Source organism: Oratosquilla oratoria, chromosome 10, assembly GCF_046742065.1.
Source record: "Oratosquilla oratoria isolate Oo_2021 chromosome 10, ASM4674206v1, whole genome shotgun sequence".
Classification (NCBI taxonomy): domain Eukaryota; kingdom Metazoa; phylum Arthropoda; class Malacostraca; order Stomatopoda; family Squillidae; genus Oratosquilla; species Oratosquilla oratoria.
Genome location: NC_134786.1, coordinates 25,747,574 through 25,773,853, shown reverse-complemented (window position 1 = coordinate 25,773,853; position 26,280 = coordinate 25,747,574). Strand labels below are relative to the sequence as shown.

At 43.7% G+C, this 26,280-nt stretch overlaps 1 protein-coding gene across 5 annotated transcripts in view; it reads right to left on the bottom strand.

The window, feature by feature from the left end:
- Window positions 1-20,877, bottom strand: part of LOC143029170 (dynein light chain roadblock-type 2-like) — a 68,247-nt gene extending 47,370 nt beyond the window's left edge. Inside the window, exons 1-3 of one of the 5 annotated variants that reach the window (XM_076191665.1) lie at window positions 20,718-20,877; window positions 20,390-20,491; window positions 20,021-20,092 (exon numbers count right to left, since the gene is read on the bottom strand). In XM_076191665.1, the coding sequence (XP_076047780.1) occupies window positions 20,021-20,092; window positions 20,390-20,479 (162 nt within the window). In that variant the 5' untranslated portion in view covers window positions 20,480-20,491; window positions 20,718-20,877. Of the gene's footprint in view, window positions 1-20,020; window positions 20,118-20,389; window positions 20,492-20,717 lie in introns of those variants that run through there. The other 4 variants (XM_076191666.1, XM_076191668.1, XM_076191667.1 and 1 more) reach the window with 4 other exon arrangements.
- Between the last annotated feature and the right edge of the window lie 5,403 nt (window positions 20,878-26,280).

Below are 26,280 nucleotides of genomic sequence, written 5' to 3'. Positions count from 1 at the left end.
CGCTCACAAAATTGCATATTACTTTGATACATTATAATTTACAAAATTAATAATTAATTATCTATTGCTATATTGCGCCCATGGTCGAAACTAAAAATTGACCACTACCGGTATATACTGTACCCCAGGTAGTTTTTGCAGCTTGCAGGATTGTAATGTAGACCTAAGCTTCAGAACACTTTACCTCACAGCTAATATCCACCGTACAAGTTCAATTATAACATCATACAAATTTGCCTCAGCCAACTTAATTATCGTACACGACGTCGTAACTTCGGGAGATTTATGTTAAACGTCTGTCATAAAGCCTGTCGTAACTCCACGTCGTCGCTAACTGAGTAGGTCGTTAACCCCTTCCATACGGTGCCGCACACGTAGGCGTCATGAGGAGCAAGTGGATTCGCGACGCTGCCATATCGGCGTCTTGATTATATTTATTGTAGTCGCCCCTGTGTTTTTACATTCTCCCAAATGCGCCCTTAATCCCATTCTCTGTGGTTTTCAAAATTCGCGGGTGAAAGAGAGAACGATCGATATAAGCGGCGACTATATTTTATGATGCGAATATTATTTCGTTCCGTCGTACGGCTGGCATTGGCTGCTGCCCGCGAGATTTAAGTCCCGTATTGAAGTGGTTAAACGAGGAGTACCTGTATAAGGTATTGGGTAGGTCTGTTCCTTCCCTGGCAGAGATTACCACTCTTTTGTCCGATGTTCAAAAAATTCTGAACAATAGACCACTAACTTATCGTTCTTGTGAAAATGAGGTAGATGTTATTACCCCAAATCATTTTCTTATTGGAAGGACCATTCCTTCCTTGATGTTTGGAGACTTGGAACAAGTCCCTGAATGGGAATCAGGAGAAGACTACCCTTCTCTTCTCAACTTGGTTATGGACTGTGGGGATTATTTCTATGAAGAGTTCAAGAAACGATGGTTGACAGAGTACTTGGTCAGCTTAAGGGAAAGGGATAGAGCTGCATATCACAGTTCTAGAAGCTGGGAAAAGGGAGATATTGCCTTTTTGAAACTCCCCTTCAAGACCAGACCCTTCTGGCCCTTAGTTCGTATTGTGGAAACTTTTCCTGACCAAGACAAGGTGATACGTACAGTCTCTGTCGTTAAGCCTGATGGAAACTCTATTAAAGTAAACATCAAACTTTTAATCCCTCTAGAGCTCCATGCTGAGTTGAGTTCCAGTCTTGAGGATGAGTCCCCTGGGGTTTCTAATGTTCAGGCTAGGGAGTCTGAACCCTTTGAAGAGGTCTCAGACACAGAGGAGGTTAACTCTTTACAAGACAATTGTGTCTCTCTGGAACCTACCTCTGTGAGGCCAACTCGTGGGACTGCACTGGCCTCTAGAGACCTAGTAAGGTCTCTAGCAAGCAAAAACTTGTTATAAATTTTGTTCGAAAGTGTTATATTTTTTAAACACTTTCTTTTTGTTGTTGGGGAGGCTGTGGTAATTGTTGTTACGGGAATGGCATTGTTTACCTTGAGCTACGGCAATTTCCCGAAAGCTTGTTTAATTTTCGAATCGGGAATCTTTCCTGTAACTTTGTACCACACTATCGTAATTTTAATTAATATTATTAAACTCCCCTCCCTCTTTATTATTCAATTAAGCCTATGTTGTAATCTTATTAATAAATCGGGAACTTGAGAACTTACTTGAAGTATCAGTTGTCCCGTGGCTTCGAAGCCGTTTTGAAGGCTCGTTAGAACTCCAGCCGAACGAGACTAAGTTTTAGTCACTGAACATCAGACAAACTTTAACACTGGTACCAGAAGGACAATCAAACCTCGGCAAAGGATTTCTACAGACATCGAAGCCTCAAGAATTCTATTCATTTCTGACAATTAGTTAGAGAACTCAACCAGGTAAGTTCTCTAACGTTCGCCTTTGTGATCAATTAATTACTACACCTGTGGCCACATTTTTTTTTTCATCTAGACTAACGACTTTTTTACTGGTTAAAAACAAGACTATGATGCACCTTTGATTTAGTACATTACTTTTCTATAAAAAAAAAAAAAAAAAAAAAAAAAAAAAAATTCCAATATTTTTACCAACGTCTAAAAAAATTATAATCATGGAAAACTATTAAAAAGGAAAAGAATCTCATTTGTAAGAAAGTTAAAAGACACCCAAAGGAAAAATACTGCATATTCTCATTTGTATATGACAAATAGTATGTTCACACTATTTAAAAGCAATTCAAATGATATTTTAGAAACATCAACAAAAAAACACAGATCCTACGAGATTCAGAAAGAATTTGAAAATGCAGTTTTGAAGTGAATTATTTTCTGGTTTTTATGCCACAAGAATTTTTAAAATCTGAGCAATAGAAGTTGAGATATAACATTATTAACCTTTAAATTTTAGTTTTGAGAAAAATTCATTTTTATGTTCAGGTGACTATGTACATACATACATACATACATAAGAAACTGAAGGAGAAATACAGGGTAAACTGCTTAAATGGATGGAAGACTTTTTGCAAGAAAGAAAAATGCGAGTAGTGATAAGAGACAAACACTCAAAGTGGGATGAAGTAATAAGCGGTGTTCCACAAGGATCAGTTCTGGCCCCAATAATGTTTGCTATATATATTAATGATATGGATGAAGAAATTGAAAATTATATGAGCTTCTTTGCAGATGATGCAAAACTATTAAAAAAAAGTGAACACGGAAGAAGGTTGTGAGTAACTACAGAGTGATCTAAATAAAGTATGGGAATGGAGTAGGAAGTGGGAGATGGAGCTCAACACTAAAAAGTGTAGTATAATGGAATTTGGAAAAAACAAAAACAGAATAACAGGATCATATAAATTGGGAGAAGGAATAAAAAAAAAAAAAAAAGTAGAAAATGTGAAGGACCTGGGAGTCATTGTTATGAATAATATGTTACCTGAGAAATATATAAATAAGATTTTTGGAGAAACTTATTACTTAATATGAACAATTAAAGTGGCATTTACATACCTGGATGAAGAAATGGTGAAGAAAATTCTAATCACTCTGATAAGACCAAGATTGGAATATGCTGCAACGATGTGGTCTCCAAGTACAAAAAAAATGTATAAAAAACTTGAAAGAATACAAAGAGCAATTACAAAATTGGCACCAACACTCAAAACTATCATATGAAGAGAGACTAGCAAAACTTGAGCTACAGACACTAGAGCAAAGAAGGGAGAGAGGAGATTTGATAGCTAGTTACAGAATTATGAAAGGCATAGAAATTATTGATAGAGAGAATCTGATAAAATGGGATGATAGAAATACAAGAGGACACGGAAAGAAAATCAAGAAAGACAGCTACAGAAGATATCTGAAAAAGAACAGCTTTCCTCACAGAGTAATAGACAGTTGGAACAAGTTAGATGTGAAAGTGGTGTGTGCAAAAACAATACATGAATTTAAAAATAGTTTAGATAAAATGAGATATGAAGACGGGACACCACGAGCATAGCTCCCCTTCCCGTAAAATACAACTAAGTAAATACAACTAGGTTAATACATACATATACCAAGGCTTTTTCCCCATTACTAGGGAGGTAGCCAAAAAGGAAAAGGCATAAAATCATTCCCACCCATTCCATCCCTGAATACACTCCACACCCCTCCACCCTCCCTCTTATCTTAGCACCTCCTGAATGACGGGTCATCCCTACACCTTGTCCACTGCCCTGGGTCAGAAGCAGTGTCGCAAGACACAGCACATCCACAGCAAGGCCGCTTCATTAAATCGGCGACCCCCCTCTCTGTCCCCCCGTGCATAAAAGGAGAAGACGGCGAGAAATCCCTTCAGGTTGCGTCAAATTTTGCTCACACATACTACCTCACCCCTCATCCCCCCGCCCATTCCACCTCATGCATCACATCATCATCCATATACAACCATTCTCCATTCACCCCTGTCTTCTGTCCTCTCCTGTCCTTCCTCAACAGACATTCCCCTCTTCCCCAAAGCCCCCTTCACCCCATCCATCCACCTCATCCTAGGATGTCCCCTCATGTTCACTCCCTCCACATCTGCCTTCCATACCTCTTTTACTAGTCTTTCTTCACTCATTCTTTCCATGTGTCCAAACCATCCTAATACTCTTTCATCAACCCTATCTCCCAGCTCCCTTTCCACTCCCGTTCTTCTCCTCACCTCCTCATTTCTCACTCTATCTAGCCTAGTAACCCCCATCATACTTCTCAGACACCTCATCTCAAACACATTCAAACTCCTTCTCTCTTCCTCTCTTATGTTCCATCTTTCTGCCCCATACAGTGCTGTTGGCACAATCACTCCTTCATATAGTCTCCTCTTAACATCCATTCCCAAATGTCTATTCCTCATTACACTCTTCAATCCACCAAGGCATTTACTCGCTTCTCTCAATCTACATTCTACCTCCACCTTCACTCCACCTTTTCCTGCCACATTTGCACCCAAGTATCTAAAACTATCCACTTCCTCCAGTCACTCTCCCTTAATGCTCACTTCCAGTCTACTGCCACTTTCACCCCTTGTACATCTCATCACCTTACTTTTACCCACATTTATCTTTAGCTTTCTATCACATAATCTCCCAAACTCTGTCACCAACTTCCTCAGTCCCTCCTCTGATCCTGCCACAAGTGCAGTGTCATCAGCAAACAGCAGCTGGCTCACCTCCCACTTTTCTCCATTTTCTTTAACCATCTCCAATCCCTGACCCACTACCCTTCCATTTACCTCTCGCACTACCCCATCCATGTATAAGTTGAACAGCCAGGGTGACATGATGCATCCTTGACGAAGTCCCACCTTTACCTCGAACCACTCACTCTCTCCATTTCTAATCCTGACACAAGCTCTACTACTCTCATAAAAACTCTTGACAGCTCCTGGAAGCTTTCCTCCTATCCCATATATCCGCAAAACCTCCCACAGTGCCTTTCTGACTACCCTGTCGTAAGCCTTTTCGAGGTCCATAATAGCCCAAAAAACATCCTTACTTTTTCCTATAGCTTTCTCACATATCTGTCTTACCACAAAAATCTGATCTACACAACCTCTACCTGTCCTAAATCCACATTGTTCCTCACCAATTACTCCCTCTGTTCCTCTCCTAATCCTCTCAACCAAGATCCTCCCATAAGCCTTCCCAACTACACTTAACAAGCTAATCCCTCTGAAACTACTACATTCACACTTGTCCCCTTTTACCTTGTAAAGTGGAACTATACAAGCACTCCTCCAGTCCTCCGGCACACTACCCTCTCTCCAGCAAACATTAAATAACCTCACCAGCCAGTCCACCATCACTGTACCTCCTTTTTTTAGACATTCTGCATGGCATCCATCCAGACCAGGTGCCTTTCCTGCTTTCATCATCTTAACAACAGCCTTCACTTCATCCTTCCTTATTTCTCCTCCATTTTCCTCACTCATCACTCTCATTTTCTTAGCATTTCCCACTGCAGCTATCTTTCCTTCCCTATCCTCCTTCACATTTAGCAACTCCCTAAAATATTCTGCCTATCTTCCCCTTACTGGCTTCTCTTCTATTATCATCTTTCCATCTGCACCTTTTGCCTTTTCTTCTCTACTCGATTCGCCTCCTCTTCCTATCTTAACTTCTTTCCAAAACATCTTTTTATTACTTTCAAAATTTTCTGTCATACTCTTACCCCATTTCACATCTGCTCTCCTCTTTGCCTCCTTTACCTTTTGCCTTACTTCTCTTTTCTTTTCTTTGTACCTCTCATATGACTCCCTCATCCTATTTTGTAACCAATCTGTGAAAGCTCGCTTCTTCTCTTCTACAACCTTCTTTGTTTTCCTCATCCCACCATTCACTAACCTTCCTTCTATTTCCACTTGTCCTTGTTCCACACACCATCTTTGCACACTTTGTGACTCCCTCCTTGAACCATCCCCATTCCTCCTCCACACCTAGCTCTACTCTATCCTTCACTCCCTCCCACTCCTCCTTCAGCTTCTTCTTGTACTCCTTTTCCTTTTCATTTAAAGAGTTCACTCTAAGCACCTCCCTACCTTTTGTCCTTTTCCTCTTTCTCCATCTATCCTCCACTCTCAACTTACCTTCCACCAAAAAGTGATCTGATATTCCCCCACCCTCTCCCCTTAGCACATGTACACACTCAACTCTTCCTATCATAATCCTATTTACCACTACATAGTCCATTAACGCTCTATCTACCACCCTTCCATCCACCACCCTCTCCCATGTGTACTTATGCTTGACTTTCTTTCGAAGCACTGTATTTGCTATCATCAACTCTCTAGACACATTTCCACCATCAACTCTCCACTACGATTCTTTCCTGGAACTCCACATTTCCCAACCACTCCATCAATTGGATCATTTCCTACCCTAGCATTAAGGTCTCCCAGTACTATTACAGTGATATTTCTCCCTAATTCCTCTATGCACTCATTTAAATCTATCCAAAAAGCCTCCCTTTCTTCTACGCTCTTTGCACTGCCAGGCCCATATGCACTTACAAAAACCCACATCTCCTTTCCCAGTTTCACCTTCATCCACATTATCCTTGAGGAAACCTTCCACTCCACTACACGTTTACCTATCTCTTCACTTACTAGTATAGCCACCCCTTCCCTCCCTCGCCCTCTCTTCACTCCTGATAACCTCCCACTTACACTCCCAAACTTACACTCGCCCTTCCCTTTCAGCTTAGTTTCACTCAAGGCCAACACATCCATCTTTCTTCTCACAAACATACTACCTATCTCTTCCCTTTTACTCTCATCTGTACCACGTCCACGCACATTAAAAGACCCAAACCTTAGGGTGCTGGTCAGAAAACTCTTAGACCCTCTTATGCCTTTGCTTTTTCTTTTAGGAATGTCCCCTGTGGGGCTACAAGGAGAAGGATGCCTAGTCCCAATCCCCATCCCTTTCTTCTCGCCTCTTACGATACAAGTGGAAATACTTGGTGGCAGTATTCTTTTCCCCCACCACAGGGAAGGTAGGCGAAAAAGGATATGAATATTCAGAGAAATTGTACAGGACAGTAACAAAGGGTTGGGGGACAGCATAACGGAGGGACAGTCATAGTATAAAAGTGTCATCATTTCTCTATGAACAGAGTTTTCCTCTATCACACCCAAAATGATGTGTGGCTCTGGTCCGTAGGGGCGCCCCATATAGACCCTAAATTATCAACTGCATGCCACTTTGCCACAATAACATGCAGCCAATACCCCAGACATACAGTCCATACAAATAGTGAGCTTGTTTTTACTCCACGATTCACTTTGTGCAAGAGCAATGAAAAAAGTATATGTATAAATTAATGCAGTATGCATTTGTGTTTTTTCTGCATGACCAAGCAAGTGAAGATGGGTGAAAAACAAGTAGATTGTTTGCATAAAATCTGCACAATCAAGTGAGAGTGAAAGTGAGTTGTCCCTTTCTCTTTCCTTCCCTCCACCCACACACCAGCATCTCTCATGCAGGCCTATTGTCACAACATTGTGTTGATACAATCTGCTGCTACCTGTACCTTTATTATTGTGGATTGCACCATGTGACTCCAATTAAAATTGGCAGTGGTAAAAATAAGCTTCTGACCCATTCCATCATGTTGGACATCAAGAAAAAGGAGCAAGGCATGGGTAACACAGCAACAGGGAGAAATGGGTTTGTCTGAGTCTACAGAGCGTACTGTGTGGAAAAACCAGGAAGCCATCAAGAAAGCTGTGAAAACTTATGGTGCCTCAGCATTGGATGGCCGTAACCATAATAATAATCCTGCTGTCATCTTGATGGAAAGATATTAAGCCACCTTTTGTCAGTGCAAAGCCAAGGAGGAAGTAGAGCTTACTAACAAGATACATACGGGAGAATCCCGCCAAATTCTTTTCCATGGCTAAGAGGAAGGTGAGGTCTACTCAAGATTTTAAGGCATCAGTTGGCTGGGCTGTTTCAATTCTGAGATGCAAGGAATTGAGGAATCTTGCCTTTATGGGAGAAATGGCTTCTGCCAACGAAATGGCAGATGAACAGTTTCCTGCTATTCTGAAGAATATTATCGAAGAAGGAGGGTACACGAAGGATCAGATATACAATCTTGATGGAACTGCCTTGTATTACAAAGCTATGCCAAAGTAGACTTTCATCGCGAAGGAACAGAAGCAGGCAAGAGGATGCAAGCTAGACAAGTCACACGTAACAGTCATGTTTTGTGTTATGTCGGGTTTTCACAAGATGCACATCCCTGCTGCTACAAGAACTTATGTAACATGAACAAGTGGGGTGTATTGGTACAAGAAAGCCAAATTATGGATGACTGGCAGTATTTTCTCTAACTGGCTCAAAAATCACTGTATTCCTGATGCAAGGATGAAATCCAGGCAACTTGAGCAACATTTCAAGATGTTACTTCTTATGGACAATGTCCCAGCTCACCCAACATGGGAACAAGACCTAGCACCTAGACAATGCAATATTGTATTCATGCCACCTCGTACAACTTCCCTTATTCAGACCCTTGATCAGGAACTGATCAGCACAGTAAAGCAAATTTACCACCAAAATGTCCCCAACTACCCAAGATAAAAAACTGACACCAACGAGGAGCATTATGCTATAGAAGACCTGACCACTGATGAGAATATGGATGAACCAGATTTGCCACCAATGCCCTTACCAGCTACAGGTTCAGCCTCGCCTAACCCTGATTCACCTAACCCAGACTCTCCACCTGCTTCACCATCAGCTTCAGCTTCAACACCTACACCTGCACCACAATGGTCTGCTCCAGAAATGACAGTGACTCAATTTTGGAAATGTTTTACTATCAAGGATGGTGTTGACTTTCTTTTAAAATCCTGGAATAAAATAAACTTCACTACAATCAACCATGCATGGCGAACCCTAATGCCTCACCTCTGTGTTCCTGCAGGTAACACCGCCATTTAGCCTCTCAGTGAAGCAGAAGCAGCCACTCTCCAGACAACTCAAGCCATGCCTGGTTTACAAGACTTAACACTGCAGGATATCCAAGAAGCCCATTCTGCTCAACCAGAGCAAGATTAGTAAGAAGTTCAACAGTGAGTGGATGAAGCAGACAAGCAGTTGGAGGCAAGAGAAGTCAACATGCAAAATGAACAATGCACAGCTGGCGAGAATGCTCTTCTGGAGTTGCAGTTCGGGTAAGAACTCCCTTACTGAGGCAAGGAGGCATTCCAGCCAGGAGTTCACCGCAAGGGACAGAGCCAGGGATTGAATGTGGTCTCTGACTTCTCTGCCGGAAAGGAGGACGTTTCTTCTGCGTAGTGATTCCGCGTCTACTTTGACCAGCTCTGGTAAACTCACCGGGATTGAGGCTTCCCTGAGGTTTGTCCCCGATGGGGTGTAGAAGCGTTTTTGGTGTTCAACTGAAACCGAAAGCCAACATGCTTTCTCAGTTGTCCTTTTTGCGAGAGCGTCGGAGGCCTGGGTCATGGCTCTTACCATCTGCATACTCCATGGAAGGTGGATTGGAGGAGGCTTCGCTTTCTGAGAATTGCCCGTCTTGAAGATTTCAGACTCGAATGCGGCTTCCTCTTCTTTTGGGGGGCCCAGTCGTTTCGCCCTCCGAACTCTCGCGAGGATGTCTGAGAAGGAAGGTTTAACCACCATCGGGGTTCCGACTGGGAATCGTGAGGGGATAGGGAGCTTGTCCCCTCCCCTACGGCACTGTGGACATCGTCGTCGTTGTAGGAGGGGTCTGCACGGTCAGCGAGAAACACCGCGCTGGTCATGGGGGTTCCGATCAAGTGGAATATGGTCTAGGGGGGCCCTTGGAGGTGGTGACTCCCGACGAGCTTCCAGGTGTAACATGAACCGTGCTTGGATTGCCCGGATAAATTCCCGTTGTTCCTCCATCTGTTCTCTCATTGTATTAACCTCTTCAGTACGGGCCTTAAATCTCGTGGGCAGCAGCCGATGCCAGCCGTACGACGTGTTGTAATAATACTCGCATCATAAAATATAGTCACTGCTTATATCGATCGTTCTCTCTTTCACCCGTGAATTTTGATAACCATAGAAAATGTGATTATAGACAGTTAAGAGAGTATGTCATTATGGAGGGGCAACTACAATAAATATAATCAAGACGCCGATATGGCAGCCTCGCGTATCCACTTGCTCCTCATGACGCCTATGTATGCAGCACTGTATGGAAGGGGTTAAAGAGTGAATAGATAGTGGGGAGGAGGTCCTGGGAATGCCCGCTTGGAGAGTCCATATTGGGTGCGGATGGTCCGGGGGACTCAAAGGGGAGGCTCCCTCCTCTGGACGAGGAGGAGTTACCTGCGAGTAACACGCGCATGGGTACACCTTGGGCCTCCTGCCCAACGGGCATGGAAAGGGCTCCATTGATCACCCGGCTCGTCTTACGATGGGTTGAAGGTGGACTGCGGGACTCCCGATTAGAAGAAGAGGCTGAGGCGCTCTTTGTCTTCGAACTCGGGTTCTTTGTCCGTTTGGGGGTTGAGCATCCGGGAAGGGCCGAGGGCAAGCCGCAAGCAGCCGCATCCGGGAAAAAGCTCGTACAGGAGCGGTAGTTAGAGGTGGTCGGAGGCGCATGTCTGTCTATACTAACCGCCCTGGGTGAAGGAATAGGAGACAACTGGGCCTGAGATTGACTCAAGGTGGATGTTGTACAACCTTTCCATCTACTACGCTTTGGAGGAGGGAGAGAACTGCTCGTCTCCTCCGCAGGCGTAGTATGCCTTCTCTTTGTTTCGGAAGGTGACGGAGGCTTGCGTACCTTGGTCCTTGCATGCACTTTCTTGTGAGCATGAAAATACGCGGACCACTGCTTATCATCCCATTGAGCGCACGTTTCACACGGGGATGAAGGGGAACACTCCATATTCCTACACTTGATGCACCAAATGTGTGGGTCCGCGTGTGTTGGCGGGAGCGGGGAAAGGCAGAGATATTTCCCTTCGGCGAAGGCACGCAACCTATCTCGAACAACACTAGAACCAGATTCCATACTTACAGAGAAGGGTAGAATACTCGGGGCAGTTAAGGAAATGAAGCGGGATAGGAAGAGAGCACTCAAGAAATTCCAGGCGACCGGATGTTTTTGATGCAAGACGGTCCAAAAAAAGGACGCCGCTGGAAGGCTTGTGAAAATGGATGAAGCAGGTTGCCCTATTTTTGTCTCTACACAAATGCAAATATTGCACCGCGGAATAAGAAGGGTGCACTATAGCTCGGTGGCGGTTATGTAAATAAGAGAAACTTCACTATCGTGCAAAGAAGGGAATTCTACCATTCCCGAAACTGAACTTGGGTAAATTGAAGCAAGTATTGTGAGAGATGTTGACTCGTTGGCTACCGCGAAGAGAATGGAGTATGTGCTAGACTTGTGGGGGAGGGGGGGGCCCCTGTGCCCCAGTGGGGCCCCTTACCGAGGATAACCGTTGCCCAGACCCACGGAGTGAGGTGTTTTAAAACAACACACAGTGTTTAGCAGTAGAAAACTTGCGCTACACGAAAGTATCCTATGGTAAGGAGTACCAAAGAGTTTGTATTCTTCGGAACAAATTTAGCATATGGTTGCATTATTTAACCTATTTTCTTTAAAATGTGTGACTTCCATGTAATTTGATCAGAGAAGTTACGTTTTTATCCTCTGCAAAATTACTGACCACAGCTACGAATACCGTCTGACTCGCTAATAGCCGACCAAACCCAAACAGGAATGGTTTTTGCTGAAATGCATGATTTTATATAAAAAATTAGCACATGGTTGCATTATTTGACCTATTTTCTTTAAAATTTGTGATTTCCATGTAATTTGATCAAAGAGGTTACGTTTTTATCCTCTGCAAAATTACCGACCACAGCTACAAATACCGTCCAACTCGCTAATAGCCGACCAACACCAACCAAACCCGAACAAGGACAGTTTTTGCTGAAGTGCACAATTTTATATAAAAAATTAGCATATGGTTGCATTATGACCTATTTTCTTTAAAATGTGTGATTTTCATGTAATTTGATCAAAGAAGTTACGTTTTTATCCTCTGCAAAATTACGGACCACAGCTACGATTTATCCAGCCCGCCATCTATGATCACTGGTGGTATGGATCAAACTTCACTCTATTAAGTTTCTTACTATTGTGTTATTAGTGAAATAGATTGCATATACAGTAGAAGCCCGATTTAATTAACTAATTCAGCCAAGGTCCAGTCCGCTAAATTGAATTTTCCATCAAATTGAGCAAGTGAGCGTTGGTGTAACAGTGATGCCAGAGCGGATTATAGAAATTATACGTCCCTAAAAATTCCCTAGTGTACACACACACACAATTACAGTATATATATTATTGTAGGTGAATTATAGGCAGCACAATCGTGAATTGCAAACAAACAGCAACCTGCAGTAATTTGTTGCAACATGTGTGTGTGTGTGTGTGTGTGTGTGTGTATGTGTGTGTGTGTGTATTTACCTAGTTGTATTTTGCGGGAAGGGGAGCTATGCTCGTGTTGTCCCGCCATTGTATCTCTCAGTGTCTAGTTTGCTTTTAAACTCGTGAATGGTTTTTGCGCTTACTATTTCATTATCCAGTTTGTTCCAAATGTCTAAAACTCTATGTGGAAAACTGTTTTTCTTCAGTTCTCTTCTATAGCTATGTTTTCTTAATTTCCTTCCATGTCCTCTTGTCCCAGTTTAGTAATTCTTCTCTATCAATTATCTCTGTGCCTTTCATGATTCTGTAGATGGTCAGTAGGTCTCCTCTCTCTCTTCTTTCCTCCAGTGTCAAAATATTCCATTTCTCTTCCACTGTTGTTTCTTCTTTGTATATTTCTTCCCAGTTTTCCGTTTGAAAGAATTCTCTTATTTTATCAAAGTTTGTTTTTTCATACATCATTCTTCCTTTTCTATATTGTTCATTTCTTTTCATATATTTTTCTTCATTAAGTTCCAGTTCAATCAATATGTGGTCACTTTTACTTATTGGTGTTTTATATTCAATTTTGTCCACTATTCTAGGTTCGGATGTAATTATTAGGTCTAGTCTCGATGGCTCTTCTTCATTTCTATACCTAGTGTTCTCCTGTATCCATTGTGTCATTGTATGGTCAGTAACCATCTCAAGTAGAGCGTTTCCCCATGAGCCATCTCCACCCTTTACTGTCATTTCTTCCCAGCAGATTTCTTTGCAATTAAAGTCGCCCATCATAACTATTCTTCCTTCCTCTTCCATTATCTTGTTTAATGTTATCTTTGTGTCCTCTAACATACTTTTATGTTCACTCTCTTCCCATGAGGCTGTTTTCGGGGGCACATAATTTATCACAAACTTTCTGCTCTTCTTATCTCTGTCTTCTACTTCCATCATTATCATCTCTACTGTATTCTTTCCATATGTGACACACTTCACATTTATATCCTTCTTAGTCAGGAACATAACTCCACCCCCTTCCTTTTTCACTCTGTTTCTAATCCAATAATTATATGCATCATGTCCTACACTGTTGGGTGGTAGTGGACCTTTTAATTTTGTTTCTACAATTCCCATTATGTCTGGTTCTTTTTCTTTCAAATAATCATTCAGCTCATTCAATCCTGTTATTAATCCATCTATATTTGTGTAAGACACTCTTAGTTTTCTGCCACTTCCATTGTGTTCTCCGTTTCCCTTTTGTTTTTCTCTTGTATGTCGACTTTCTTTAGTTTCATATTCACTACTCTCCAATAGAATCTCTCTTTTTCTGACTCCGTTCTTATCTCGTTTTTTTCCTTAGCTTCAAGTCTTTTCTGTTTTTCTTCCTCTCTTTCCTCTTTATTCATTTCCCTTTTTATCCATACCTTTTTATATTGTTCACTTGTTGCTAGTTTCCCTGTTTTGGATAAGATATTCTCAGCCGTAGTTTGTGACCTGAATTTAATCTTAATTGGTCTGGTCTTGTCTGTACTATATTTCCTGAGCCTGAATTTCTCTTCGATTTGTTTCATTATTTCTGGTTCATCTTCCTGAACTAATTCTAGTAAATTTCTTACTTTTTCATTTTCCTCTTTGATTCTTGTGGTTCTATCTGGGTTATGTTTCTCTTCCATTCCTAATATAATTATACATTTCTTTCTGTCTGCTAAGTCTCTTACTATATTCTCCTTCTGTCTCATCACTTTAATAACTGAGTTTTCAGTTTGTTCATTCATTTGCTGTTTGATTATGTCAGTGAATGCAACTTTGCTATTTTCTTGGATTTTTTTCCAACCCTCCTTGTTCTCCTTATTATTCTCCTTTAAGACTTCATTCTCTTCTTTTACTTCTTTTAACTGTTTTTTTAATTCTTCAATTTCCTTAGTTAAGTTTTTGTTCGCCTTCTCTAGTTCTTCCAATTTTTCAACCCTCCGTATAATGTTGTTAACATGACCGAACCTACGCTCCAAGTCCTCGATCATCTTATCGACCTTCTCTTCTAGTCTTGTCCCCCCCCACCCTCTTTAAATCCCTGGAAAATATTCTCATCACTTTCTACTGTATTGCTCTTATCTTTACTTCTAATCTTTACATTTTTATTAGACATTTCATCATCGCTCAGCTGGTCGGGGGGGCCGTTTGTTTACCTTTCGCCTGTCTGCCTGGGCCAAGTCCTCTCCTTCCTCATTTCCTTCCATTTCCCTCAGCAATCCCTCCCCTTCTCCTCTTTCCCTACTTTCCCACTACCCCACGAGCAATTTCCCCCCACCCTGTAAATACAATAGGCACTTCTCTTTGCGTTGGGATCCACGAAACTTCAATTTTCTTCAGAACGTCTTCTAAGCCGTCTGTTCGTTGAAGTGTGTGTGTGTGTGTGTGTGTGTGTGTGTGTATTTACCTAGTTGTATTTACCTAGTTGTATTTTGCGGGAAGGGGAGCTATGCTCGTGATGTCCCGCCTTTGTATCTTGCAGTGTCTAGTTTGTTTTTAAACTCATGAATGCTTTTTGCGCATACTATTCCATTGTCCAGTTTGTTCCAAGTGTCCAAAACTCTATGAGGAAAACTGTTTTTCTTCAGTTCTCTTCTATAGCTATGTTTTTTTATTTTCTTTCCATGTCCTCTTGTGTTTCTTTTGTCCCAGTTAAGTAAGTTCTCACTATCGAGTACCTCTGTGCCTTTCATGATTCTGTAGATGGTCAATAGGTCACCTCTCTCTCTTCTTTGCTCCAGTGTCGGTAACTCCAGTTTAGCCAATCTCTCCTCGTATGATAGGTTTGCAAGTGCAGGTGCCATTTTTGTAGCTGCTCTTTGGATTCTTTCTATTTTCTTTATATTCTTTTTGGTACTGGGGGACCACAATGTCGCCGCATACTCTAGTCTAGGCCTTATCAATGTAACCAATATTTTTTTTATCATGTCTTCGTCCAAGTATGTAAACACCACTTTTATTGATCTTAGCAAGTTGTAAGTCTCCCCGACAATTTTGTTAATCTGTGTATCATAGGACAAGTCGTTCGTGATAATTACTCCCAAATCTTTTTCGGATCCTACTTTCTTTACTTCTTTGGTTCCAATTGTATATTTTCCTGATATTCTGTTTTTGCTTTTTCCAAACTCCATTATGCTACACTTCTTAGTATTAAAGTCCACTTCCCATTTCTGACTCCAGTTCCATACCCTATTTAGGTCTTCTTGCAGTGCTTCACAGTCCTCATCAGTGTGTGTGTGTGTGTGTCCGTGTATTTACCTAGTTGTATTTTACGGGAAGGGGAGCTATGCTCGTGGTGTCCCGTCTTCATATCTCATTTTATCTAAACTATTTTTAAATTCATGTATTGTTTTTGCACACACCACTTTCTCATCTAACTTGTTCCAACTGTCTATTACTCTGTGAGGAAACCTGTTCTTTTTCAGATCTCTTCTATAGCTGTCTTTTTTTATTTTCTTTCCGTGTCCTCTTGTACTGTATTTCTATCATCCCATTTTATCAGATTCTCTCTATCAGTAATTTCTATGCCTTTCATGATTCTGCAAATAGCTGTGTGTGTGTGTGTGTGTGTGTATTCACTTGGTCTTCGGATCACGTGTTGGACTAGTGATCGACAGCTATTTCCCTCCTGGAAGAGAGCTCAGAGCTCGTAGGTCCGATCTATGGGTAATGCTATGACCTTGCACACACACACCCCCCTAACTCCCCGCCCACGAGAGTCAGAGTACGACCCAAGGCACAGTGATACCGAAATAATTTCGGCCCTGGGCAGGATTCGAACTGGGTGCTGGGAGCATTTCTGCTTCCCAGTTCAGCGCTCTACCAACTATGCCACACATGTGTGTGTGTATGTGTGTATGTGTGTGTGTGTGTGTGTCGTGTAACAATGATATGAGCTGTCTGTGAATTTTGCGGAATATTAGTCATAGCTTCGTGTTTGGTTTGATGTACATATTTCTAGCGATTAATAGGACTGGGCAGTTTGTTTTTGGATAGTGAGCGTTATTGTTGTGTTGTTGCAGAAAACGTAGTTCGCTGTTATAGAAGTGTTTTTCGTGGTGATTACTCGTGTACTGATTTTGAATTTTCCCATCCACTTACTGTTTCATTATTTTGTTTTCCTACTTGAATATATTTCTGCTACAATTATACATTATACATATACTGAATTATATATATATATATATATATATATATTGAGACATTCTGACAGGTTGATGTAAGCGGAATAGGAAACACAGGAGTCTTAGTCTTGAGTTTATTCCTGACTAGTTTCGCAGGTATGCTTTTTCAAAGGAATATGGAATAAACTCAAGACTAAGACTCCTGTGTTTCCTATTCCGCTTACATATATATATATTATATATATATATATATATATATATATATATATATATATATATATATATATATATATATATACACATATATATACCTCCAAAGTACTAAATTATAAACTTTTCCTTGACTCCACCACCACAATCTGGTAACATCTGGTAACATTGGACTCTGAGACACGCATGTGGCCAGTTGACAGAAAATGCTCAACTTAGCTTACCGTTCCCGCTAAATTGAGCTATTTCCGTAGACGCGCGTCTGGCCAGCTAGCGGAAAATGGTCAACTTAGCAGACCATTTTCCGCTAAGTTGAGCATTTTCGTTATTGCTATTTGCAGTTCACTAATTTGAGCTTCCGCTAAATTGAGATTCGTTAAATCGGGCTTCTACCGTAGTTCAATTATTTGAAGTATTTTCTTTTAAATGTGTGATTTTCATGTAATTTGATCAAAGAGAAATTATGTTTTAGCCTCTGCAAAATGACCGACCACAGCTACGAATACCATAACAAATTAGCATATGGTTGCATTTTTTTAAACTATTTTCTTCAATGTGTGTGATTTTCATGTAATTTGATCAAAGAGAAGTTATGTTTTTATCCTCTGCAAAATTACCAACCACAGCTATGAATACCGTCAAATTACATGAAAATCACACATTTTAAAGAAAATAGTTGAAATAATTCAACTACATGCAATCTATTACACTAATAACACAATAGTAAGAAACTTAATAGAGTGCAGTTAGATCCATACCACCAGTGATCATAGATAAGATGGCAGGCTGGACGGTATTCGTAGCTATGGTCGGTAATTTTGCAGAGGATAAAAACGTAACTTCTCTTTGGTCAAATTATATGGAAATTACACACTTTAAAGAAAATAGGTCAAATAATGCAACCATAGGCTAAATTATATAAAATTGTACATTTGAGCATTTTTCTTGAGTTTCTTCATCACAGCATATTTTCCCTTCCGCAATGCTGCTGATGAATCTTTTCTTTTCAAGGCCTGTCTTGCTCGACTAGGGCATAGTTGCCTTAGAGCTATTACCTCTTGCCTGCATTCATTCAGCTTATGAGACAGGTCTATGTTCTCACACTCTAGCTTCAGTTTAAGGTTGCTCAGTTCCCTACACTCTACAGCTTATTTCCCTAATGCTTCCTTCTGTGCTACACTATTGAAATCTGCAGTTATTTGAGGAATATGATCTGCATCAGAGCTACTTGCACTATGCACAACCTCAGTTGTAGCCAGAGCTGCAGATGCAGATTTCTGGGGTGGCCAATACAATTTTGATAAAAATTTTGTCCAGACCTCACCATGCTTCCTTTTTCTCTGCTCAGACACCCTGTGGAATGATTGCCTGATAACCTCAGTTACTTCATTCAGACTTGGCATTTGATGGTTGAGTTAACAGTAAACAGCTTTCCAAGGAAGTCTGTTTCTTTAAGAACTTAAACATCTCATGGATAGTACCATTGTTCACATGGCTGATGTTTAGCCGATTGCAATCTTTCAGGAAGTTTGCATCCTTTAAGCCAAACTTTAACTTCTCACTATACAGCCCCAGGAATGACATATCAGCAAGTACAGTTATTCACACAATGTTCAATAGCAAGATATAACTGGATTATACTACCTTACTGTAGGTTAGAGTACCAGTACACGTCTACATCAGTGGTTGAAATGTCGCAATGCATTTGACGTTGTTATCCGATGATCCGACCCGATAGAAAAAAAAAAAATAGTACCACCAATTTCTCAGCTCTTCCATAACACCCTGCCTTTGTTTTGGTATTATAATAATTCGCGAGACTAGTAGTTTTAATTCATTTTAGTCTGTTGCCAACACACTAGATTTTTTTTAGCTCATTTTTCATGCTAAGACAAACAAATTTTCAATTTACTGCTGAATGCAGGCCGACATGTTTATCTTATGTTTTTATGTACCGACATGTAACTGATGATGTGATTGTTTGAAATTTACTACAATCGTAGTAATTACACTCGTATAACATTTTTATGAATGAAATTTCCCGCAATATATAAATTTGGCCGTTTTAATGGCGTGCACTTAAAATGACGCGCTATTGTGCTTGTCATCGACAGTGGCGCCTCTGGTGGTGTTTGACCTAGCTAGTTAGGATAGGTTAGGTTAGGTTAGGTTAGTTTACGGTTAGCAATTCCTGCGCAGGTGGAGTGGCCTTCACTAAATGTAGCAGATATAGCAACAAATATTTCGAATCATTGGTAACTTGGTAAACAAACATGGTTACCGCTCGCATTAGCCGACCACACTCTGGACCTCAAGGGTGAAATTTATGTTTTTCTTATATCTTTATGTGTTCTTGTTCATTTTATACCTGTTTTCCAATGTGCATTACTCGATTTATTAGTGCTCCCTACCCAAAAACCCAGATTTCCCACAGGTCCCTCCAGATCGTTGGGGAGATGTAGGCCTAAGTGCATAATTTCAATAATTAATTACTTGACAAGTACGCATTTGCAATGGAAATGATGTACACCATCATTAATATCACAACATTTCTCACTAACACATAAGCCACATATCAAAATCATTGGTTGGGTGAAACTATAAACTGACCGCCATAACTCCAAACTTCATAGCATTGGGCCTGCCTCTGTCTAAATTTGGCACTGATGATGATGATAATAAAATTAATAATAATAACAATAATTATAATAACAATAACAACAACAATAATAATAATTAGGTAGTGGTACTGATTAACCTTAGGTCTCTTGCATGACACACCACCCAAACCCCATATAACCTACTCACTACTGCAAAACTGTGTGCACCAATGAGCCAAGCCCAGTTTATCAATAAATTAAAGGCAAAGGAAATAAGATTATAAGGGCACATAAGAACTATTCTCTTTAAATATTATTATTGCGTCCAGTACTGATACATAAAATAGTTGACGTGTGTCATGTATTACCATTCTTGGAATAATTTCAAATGGTAAATGAAAATATATATGAGTATCCAATAATGTCCTACATTGACTGAGTCACTGACTCTGAGGTTAGGAATCTACGTACACCTTTAAAGCTAATAGTTCATTTGCCTAAACCAATTAAATGGAATTCCACCCACTCCAACGTAGTTTCAGCGTTTATTTTGGTTACAAAAAACCTAACTGGTAAAATATAACTGTACATGTAATATTACAGGGGTCTTTTTATATCCAACTTACCATTTTCGTGTTTACTATTTGCACCGTCCTTACGTTCCTCCCGATCGTCTGACAGTTCCAGTCGACTTCCACCTATTTATTTGCAATTGATCTTTCACTTTAAAGATATAGAAATTTTAGTGAAATTGAATATTACAAATTAATTTATCAAGTATATAATAATATAATCATATTAATATTTTTATGCTAATGCTCAAATTATATAAGAAATTATAGTATACAAGGTCATTAGTTACCAAGGAAACGAAGTAAGCATGACTAATAGTTATGACATCATATTTTCAGTCAATATTAAACACACAGACTAATATTTCTTTTGCTTTGTATCGGTAAAAAATTTACTTTGACTTCGATCATTGTGTCACTTACATGAGTGCTTCGTTCTTCAATCAATCTACTGCAAAGAATTTCAAAATTTTCTTTCGAGATTCGAGCCCTTTCCGTTGTGTTCGTACACATATAAACAGCCTGCTACAAAAGTAAAAAAAAACGTGAAAATATTCATGTATATCGTATATTTTATATTGTATATTTTTTTCAATTATATATCATTCAAATCTGTATGCGTTCCTACTTATATTGTGTCTTTTTCTTTTTACATAGCAAATTTTCAATTTATATGGCTTTGCGATTAATGAAGGAGTAGATAGTAAAATCAATTAAACATTGTGTCATAACAGGGCGACTTATCACTTACTTTGTCCGCGTTAGTTCCTGGTTCTTCCTCTTCGTTTAATTACTTTAATACAACACACGTCTCTTTCATTCGTATTGCCATCTAATTCCTACGCTACCTAAGTACTATCTACATTCTTTCTTCTATATTGCGCCTCTATCACTCACACCTTCCCTCTTACACACTGACATATGCACTGGCCCCGTACGCTAGCCAACACCCATTCGCCCTCCTTCTAGACGGTGACCTTTGATCCCGTGCCGGGGTGCCAACTGTACACCCATAGCCATACCACATTCACCACATTCAAACCACACACACCCTTGATCTCAAGATCAACATATTCTTCGTCGTCTTTGTCTCCTACTGCGTTGTCCTGCAGCCATCTTGAAGGACGTCTCTGACGCTGCGTTCGTCGAGGTCTCGCTCCCCCATCCACTACAGCGTCGTGACTCTCTTCAACGCTTCCTCCTCCGTCATCCACCATATGACGAAAATCCAGTATATGTCGCGGCATTCCCTCGACAGAGATGTTGTTCCGCGAGTTTACCTACGTCACGACACCCCTCGTCCACTGTGATGTGTACTTACCATCCTTTGGCTTCACCCATACCTCCTCCCCCGCTTATATTGAAGCAGCGCCTTCTTCAGCATTGGTCGGTAGCACCGGCGCTACCCTTAGATGCCGCCTTTCATATTTAAATAAAGCTTTTATCGGCTGGAAGAAACCTGCACAGCGAAGCTATAGCGAAAATCCCACACCACACTCCTGGTCATATGGCCACTTCCCGAAGGTTGAGTGTGGTTGGAATTTTCCGCCAGAATCATCAGAAATTTAAAATTCCCGGCTCTGTGCAGGCATGCGCATTGTCGACCCCACCTCCCCCTCCCTACCCCTCCCTTCATAGCCGGCTCGCCTGAGTCGTCACTTCTAGCGCGGAAACGGACTAAGCGGTATACCCGCAGCCGGCCTTTGGTTTTTCGCCGGTGAGTCTGTTTCCTGCTTGTTAATCAACTGATAGTTTCAGCGCTTTCTGCATGGTTGCCGGTTTGTCCCATTCTTCGACCACCCTATTAGTGAACCAGTTGTTGCCTTCTTAAATCTATTTGGTCCGGTTTGTGCCCATTGCTGCGAGTCTGGTGCTGCGGAGGGGGGCGCCCCCGGGGGTCGTCTGGCCTCTCGGCGGCCCCATACCTCCTACGATCAATGGTCCTCTAACGCCTCACGGCTTGCATCGCCAGGCCCTAGGCGTAGACTTTGACCTTATACGCTCGCAATCCGTCCCTATTTCCGAGTCGTCCCTGGTAAACAACCCGGGTCCTCTCGGAGGACAGGGGGACGTGTCTTATGGTACGGAGGGTGGCGCCCCCGAGGGTCATCAGGGCTCTCGGCAGCCCCATACCTCCGACCATCAATGGTCCTCTAACGCCTCACAGCTTGCATCGTCAGGCCCTAGGCGTAGACTTTGACCTTTTCCACTCGTAACCCGTTCCCCATACGTCTTCGGGTCGTCCGTGGTAAGAACCCGGGCCTCTCGGAGGACAGGGGGACGTGTCTTATGGTACGGAGGGTGGCGCCCCCGAGGGTCATCAGGCCTCTCGGCAGCCCCATACCTCCGACCATCAATGGTCCTCTAACGCCTCACGGCTTGCATCGTCAGGCCCTAGGCGTGGACTGTGACCTTTTCCACTCGTAATCCGTCCCTGTCTCCGAGTCGTGCCTGGTAAACAACCCGGGTCCTCTCGGGGGACAGGGGGACGTGTCTTATGGTACGTAGGGTGGCGCCCCCGAGGGTCATCAGGCCTCTCGGCAACCCCAGGTTCCAGACCCAGGCCGAGATCCAGGCCGAGGCCAAGGACCAGGCCAGGGCACAGACCGAAGCCGAGGCCCCAGACCAAGGCCGAAGCCCAGGCCGAAGCCGGAGCCCAGGCCGAGGCCGAAGCCCAGGCCGAAGCCGGAGCCCAGTCCGAGGCCGAAGCCCAGGCTCAGGCCCAGGCCGAAGCCCAGGCTCAGGCCCAGGCCGAAGCCCAAGCCCAGGCCGAGGCCGAAGCCCAGGCCGAAGCCGGAGCCCAGGCCGAGGCCGAGGCCGAAGCCCAGGCTCAGGCCCAGGCCCAGGCCCAGGCCCAGGCCCAGGCCCAGGCCAAGACCCAGGCCAAGACCCAGGCCCAGGCCAAAGCCAAGACTCAGGCCGTGGCTCTCTAACACCTTATGGCTTGCCTTTTCGGGCGGGTCCGTGAGCCCACCTTCCTCCCGGAGCCGCTCACGTAGACCCAACAGGAAGTCCCGCTCGAGAAAGAGTTCTATCTCTCCCAAGAGGCCTAGGACGCTCAGCTCGTCCACACCCTCCACATCCCGGTCACGGCACCACCCTCCTTCCGTCCCTGATAGCCCCGTCTTCGACTCTGCCCTATCTCGCTATCCGGCCTTTCAGGCCGCGCAGACCGGATCATCCCCCCCCCCCCTCCAGAGCAGCCTTCTAACGAGCCTCCGGCTCCGGCCCCACCTCCCACACTCCCTTCTGGTCCTTCCCTCCGCCCCTCCGCGCCGGCGGCGGGTATAGGACTGAAAGGCCCCTCTCATGAGGACCCCCCCCCACCACCACCACCAATCAGACGACCGTCGGGTTGGGGGACGGGGTGGAGGACCATCTCCGTTCATCTTTACCTTATCCTCCTACCACGACGGACTCTTACGAGATCCGCCCCTTCTCATGGTATGACCTTACATACATCCCCCTTGTGTAGCGGCGAGGGATTTTATTCAGCAAAGAGGGGGTCTCGCCTGGTGGAAACGCTCTTCAGTACTGGGTCCTCTCATCACCTGAATGACATCATTTGACGTCTCGATCTGGACTCCGCACTACTAGGCTGTCCAGGCACCCAGGAAATGACACCTCGCTATATCATAATGTGATCCTGTGACGTCAGTGATCCTTTGAAGTCACTATATGATTCTTGGATGTCACGATGTGTTTCTGTGACGTCATGATGTGATCCTATGACGCCGTGATGTGATCCTGTGACGTCACGTGATGCTGTAACATCACAATGTGACCCTGTGACGTAGTGATGTAACCCTGGGGCATCACGATGTGACCATGTGACATCACTAATTCTGTATCATTACTGTATGGTCCAGTGGAATTACAATGAAAACATATGACGTCACGATGGGGGTCCTGTGACGTCATTTTGTTGGTGTCGTCGCGATATGATTACATGATGCCACGATATGATAATAGTTCACGATGTGATCAGGTAACGTCAATATGCGATAGTGATGTCACGGTGTGATAAGATGACGTCATTATGTGATAAAATGACGTCACGATGTAGTCCTAGGACGTCAGTTTGTGTCCCTGTGACGTCACGAGGCGATCCTATGACGCCATGATTAAATCCGGTGACGTCACAGTATAATCACATGATGTCACTAGGTATTAAACATATGGAAGTCAGCTTGTGGGTGATGAGACGTCACAAACTGCCATAGCACACTATTGGATGAGGACGCTCGCCACGGGCTTCTAGGACTTCCCGCGGGAAGACTTGGGGTGAGTTGGATACATACCGAGGGTCCAGGCCCGTCTTAGCGGGAGACGCTCAGGGAACGTCTTCACCCAAGACGAAGCCTCTTGACTAACGCCCACGGACGAGGTCGCTCGGAAACGACCTCGGCCTCGCATGTATGTTGTTATACGTTCTACAATCGATTTATCGGCTGAAAGAAACCTGCACAGCGAAGCTATAGCGATAATCCCATACCACACTCCTGGTCATATGGCCATTTCCCGAAGGTTGAGTGTGGTTTGAATTTTCCGCCAAAATCATCGGAAATTTAAAATTCCCGGCTCTGTGCAGGCATGCGCATTGTCGACCCCACCTCCCCCTCCCTATCCCCTCCCTTCTTACCCGGCTAGCTCGAGCCGGGCGTCGCGTCACTTAGATCGCGGAAACGGGACCGAGTGGTTAACTCGCTGCCCACATGGGAGCAGGCGGTCCCGTTTCCTGCTGGTTAATCGTCTGTTAGTTTTATCGCTTTCCGCTTGGCTGCTGGTTTGTCCCATTCTTCGACTTTGATTTTATACGAGCACAATCCGTCCCCGTCTTCGAGCCGTCCCTGGTAAACAACCCGGGTCCTCTCGGAGGACAGGGGACGTGTCTTATGGTACGGAGTGTGGCGCCCCCCAGGGTCATCAGGCCTCTCGGCAGCCCCATACCTCTGACCATCATCGGTCCTCTATTGCCTCACGGTTTGTATCAGGCCCTAGGCGTAGACTTTGACCATATACGATCGCAATACGTCCGTCTCCAGGCCGTCCGTGGTAAGAACCCGGGCCTCTTTGAAGACAGGGGGACGTGTCTTATGGTACGGAGTGTGGCGCCCCCCAGGGTCATCAGGCCTCTCGGCAGCGCCATACCTCCGACCATCATCGGTCCTCTATTGCCTCACGGGTTGTATCAGGCCCTAGGCGTAGACTTTGACCATATACGATCGTAATACGTCCCCGTCTCCAGGCCGTCCGTGGTAAGAACCCGGGCCTCTTTGAAGATTGAAGACAGGGGGACGTGTCTTATGGTACGGAGTGTGGCGCCCCCCAGGGTCATCAGGCCTCTCGGCAGCGCCATACCTCCGACCATCATCAGTCCTCTATTGCCTCACGGTTTGTATCAGGCCCTAGGCGTAGACTTTGACCATATACGATCGCAATACGTCCCCGTCTCCAGGCCGTCCGTGGTAAGAACCCGGGCCTCTTTGAAGACGGGGGGACGTGTCTTATGGTACGGAGTGTGGCGCCCCCCAGGGTCATCAGGCCTCTCGGCAGCCTCAAACCTCCGGTCATCAATGGTCCTCTAACAGCCTCATAGCTTGCTTCGTCAGGCCCTAGGCGTAGACTTTGACCTTATACGATCGCAATCCGTTCCCCATACGTCTTCGGGTCGTCCGCGGTAAGAACCCGGGCCTCTCGGAAGACAAGGGGACGTGTCCTATGGTACGGAGGGGGTGCCCCCCAGGGTCATCAGGCCTCTCGGCAGCCCCATACATCCGACCAATAATGGTCCTCTAACGCCTTAATGGCTCCCTTTGTGAGGCCCTAGGCGTAGACTTTGACCTTTTCCACTCGTAATCCGTTCCCCATACGTCTTCGAGTCGTCCGTGGTAAGAATCCGGGCCTCTCGGAGGACAGGGGGACGTGTCCTATGATACGGAGGGTGACGCCCCGAGGGTCATCAGGCCTCGGCAGCCCCATACCTTCGACCAATAATGGTCCTTTAACGCCTTATAACTTTCTTTGTCAGGCCCTAGGCGTAGACTTTGACCTTTTCCACTCGTACTCCGTTCCCCATACGTCCTCAAGTCGTCCGTGGTAAGAACCCGGGCCTCTTGGAGGACAAGGGGACGTGTCTTATGATACGGAGGGTGGCTCCCCGAGGATCATCAGGCCTCGGCAGCCCCATACCTCCGAGCTTCAATGGTCTTCTAACGCCTCACGGCACCACCCTCCTTCCAGGTTTCTTAAAAAAAAAAAAAAAAAAAAAAAAAATCACCCAGCCCTTCTCATGAGCCACAGCCAACCTCTTA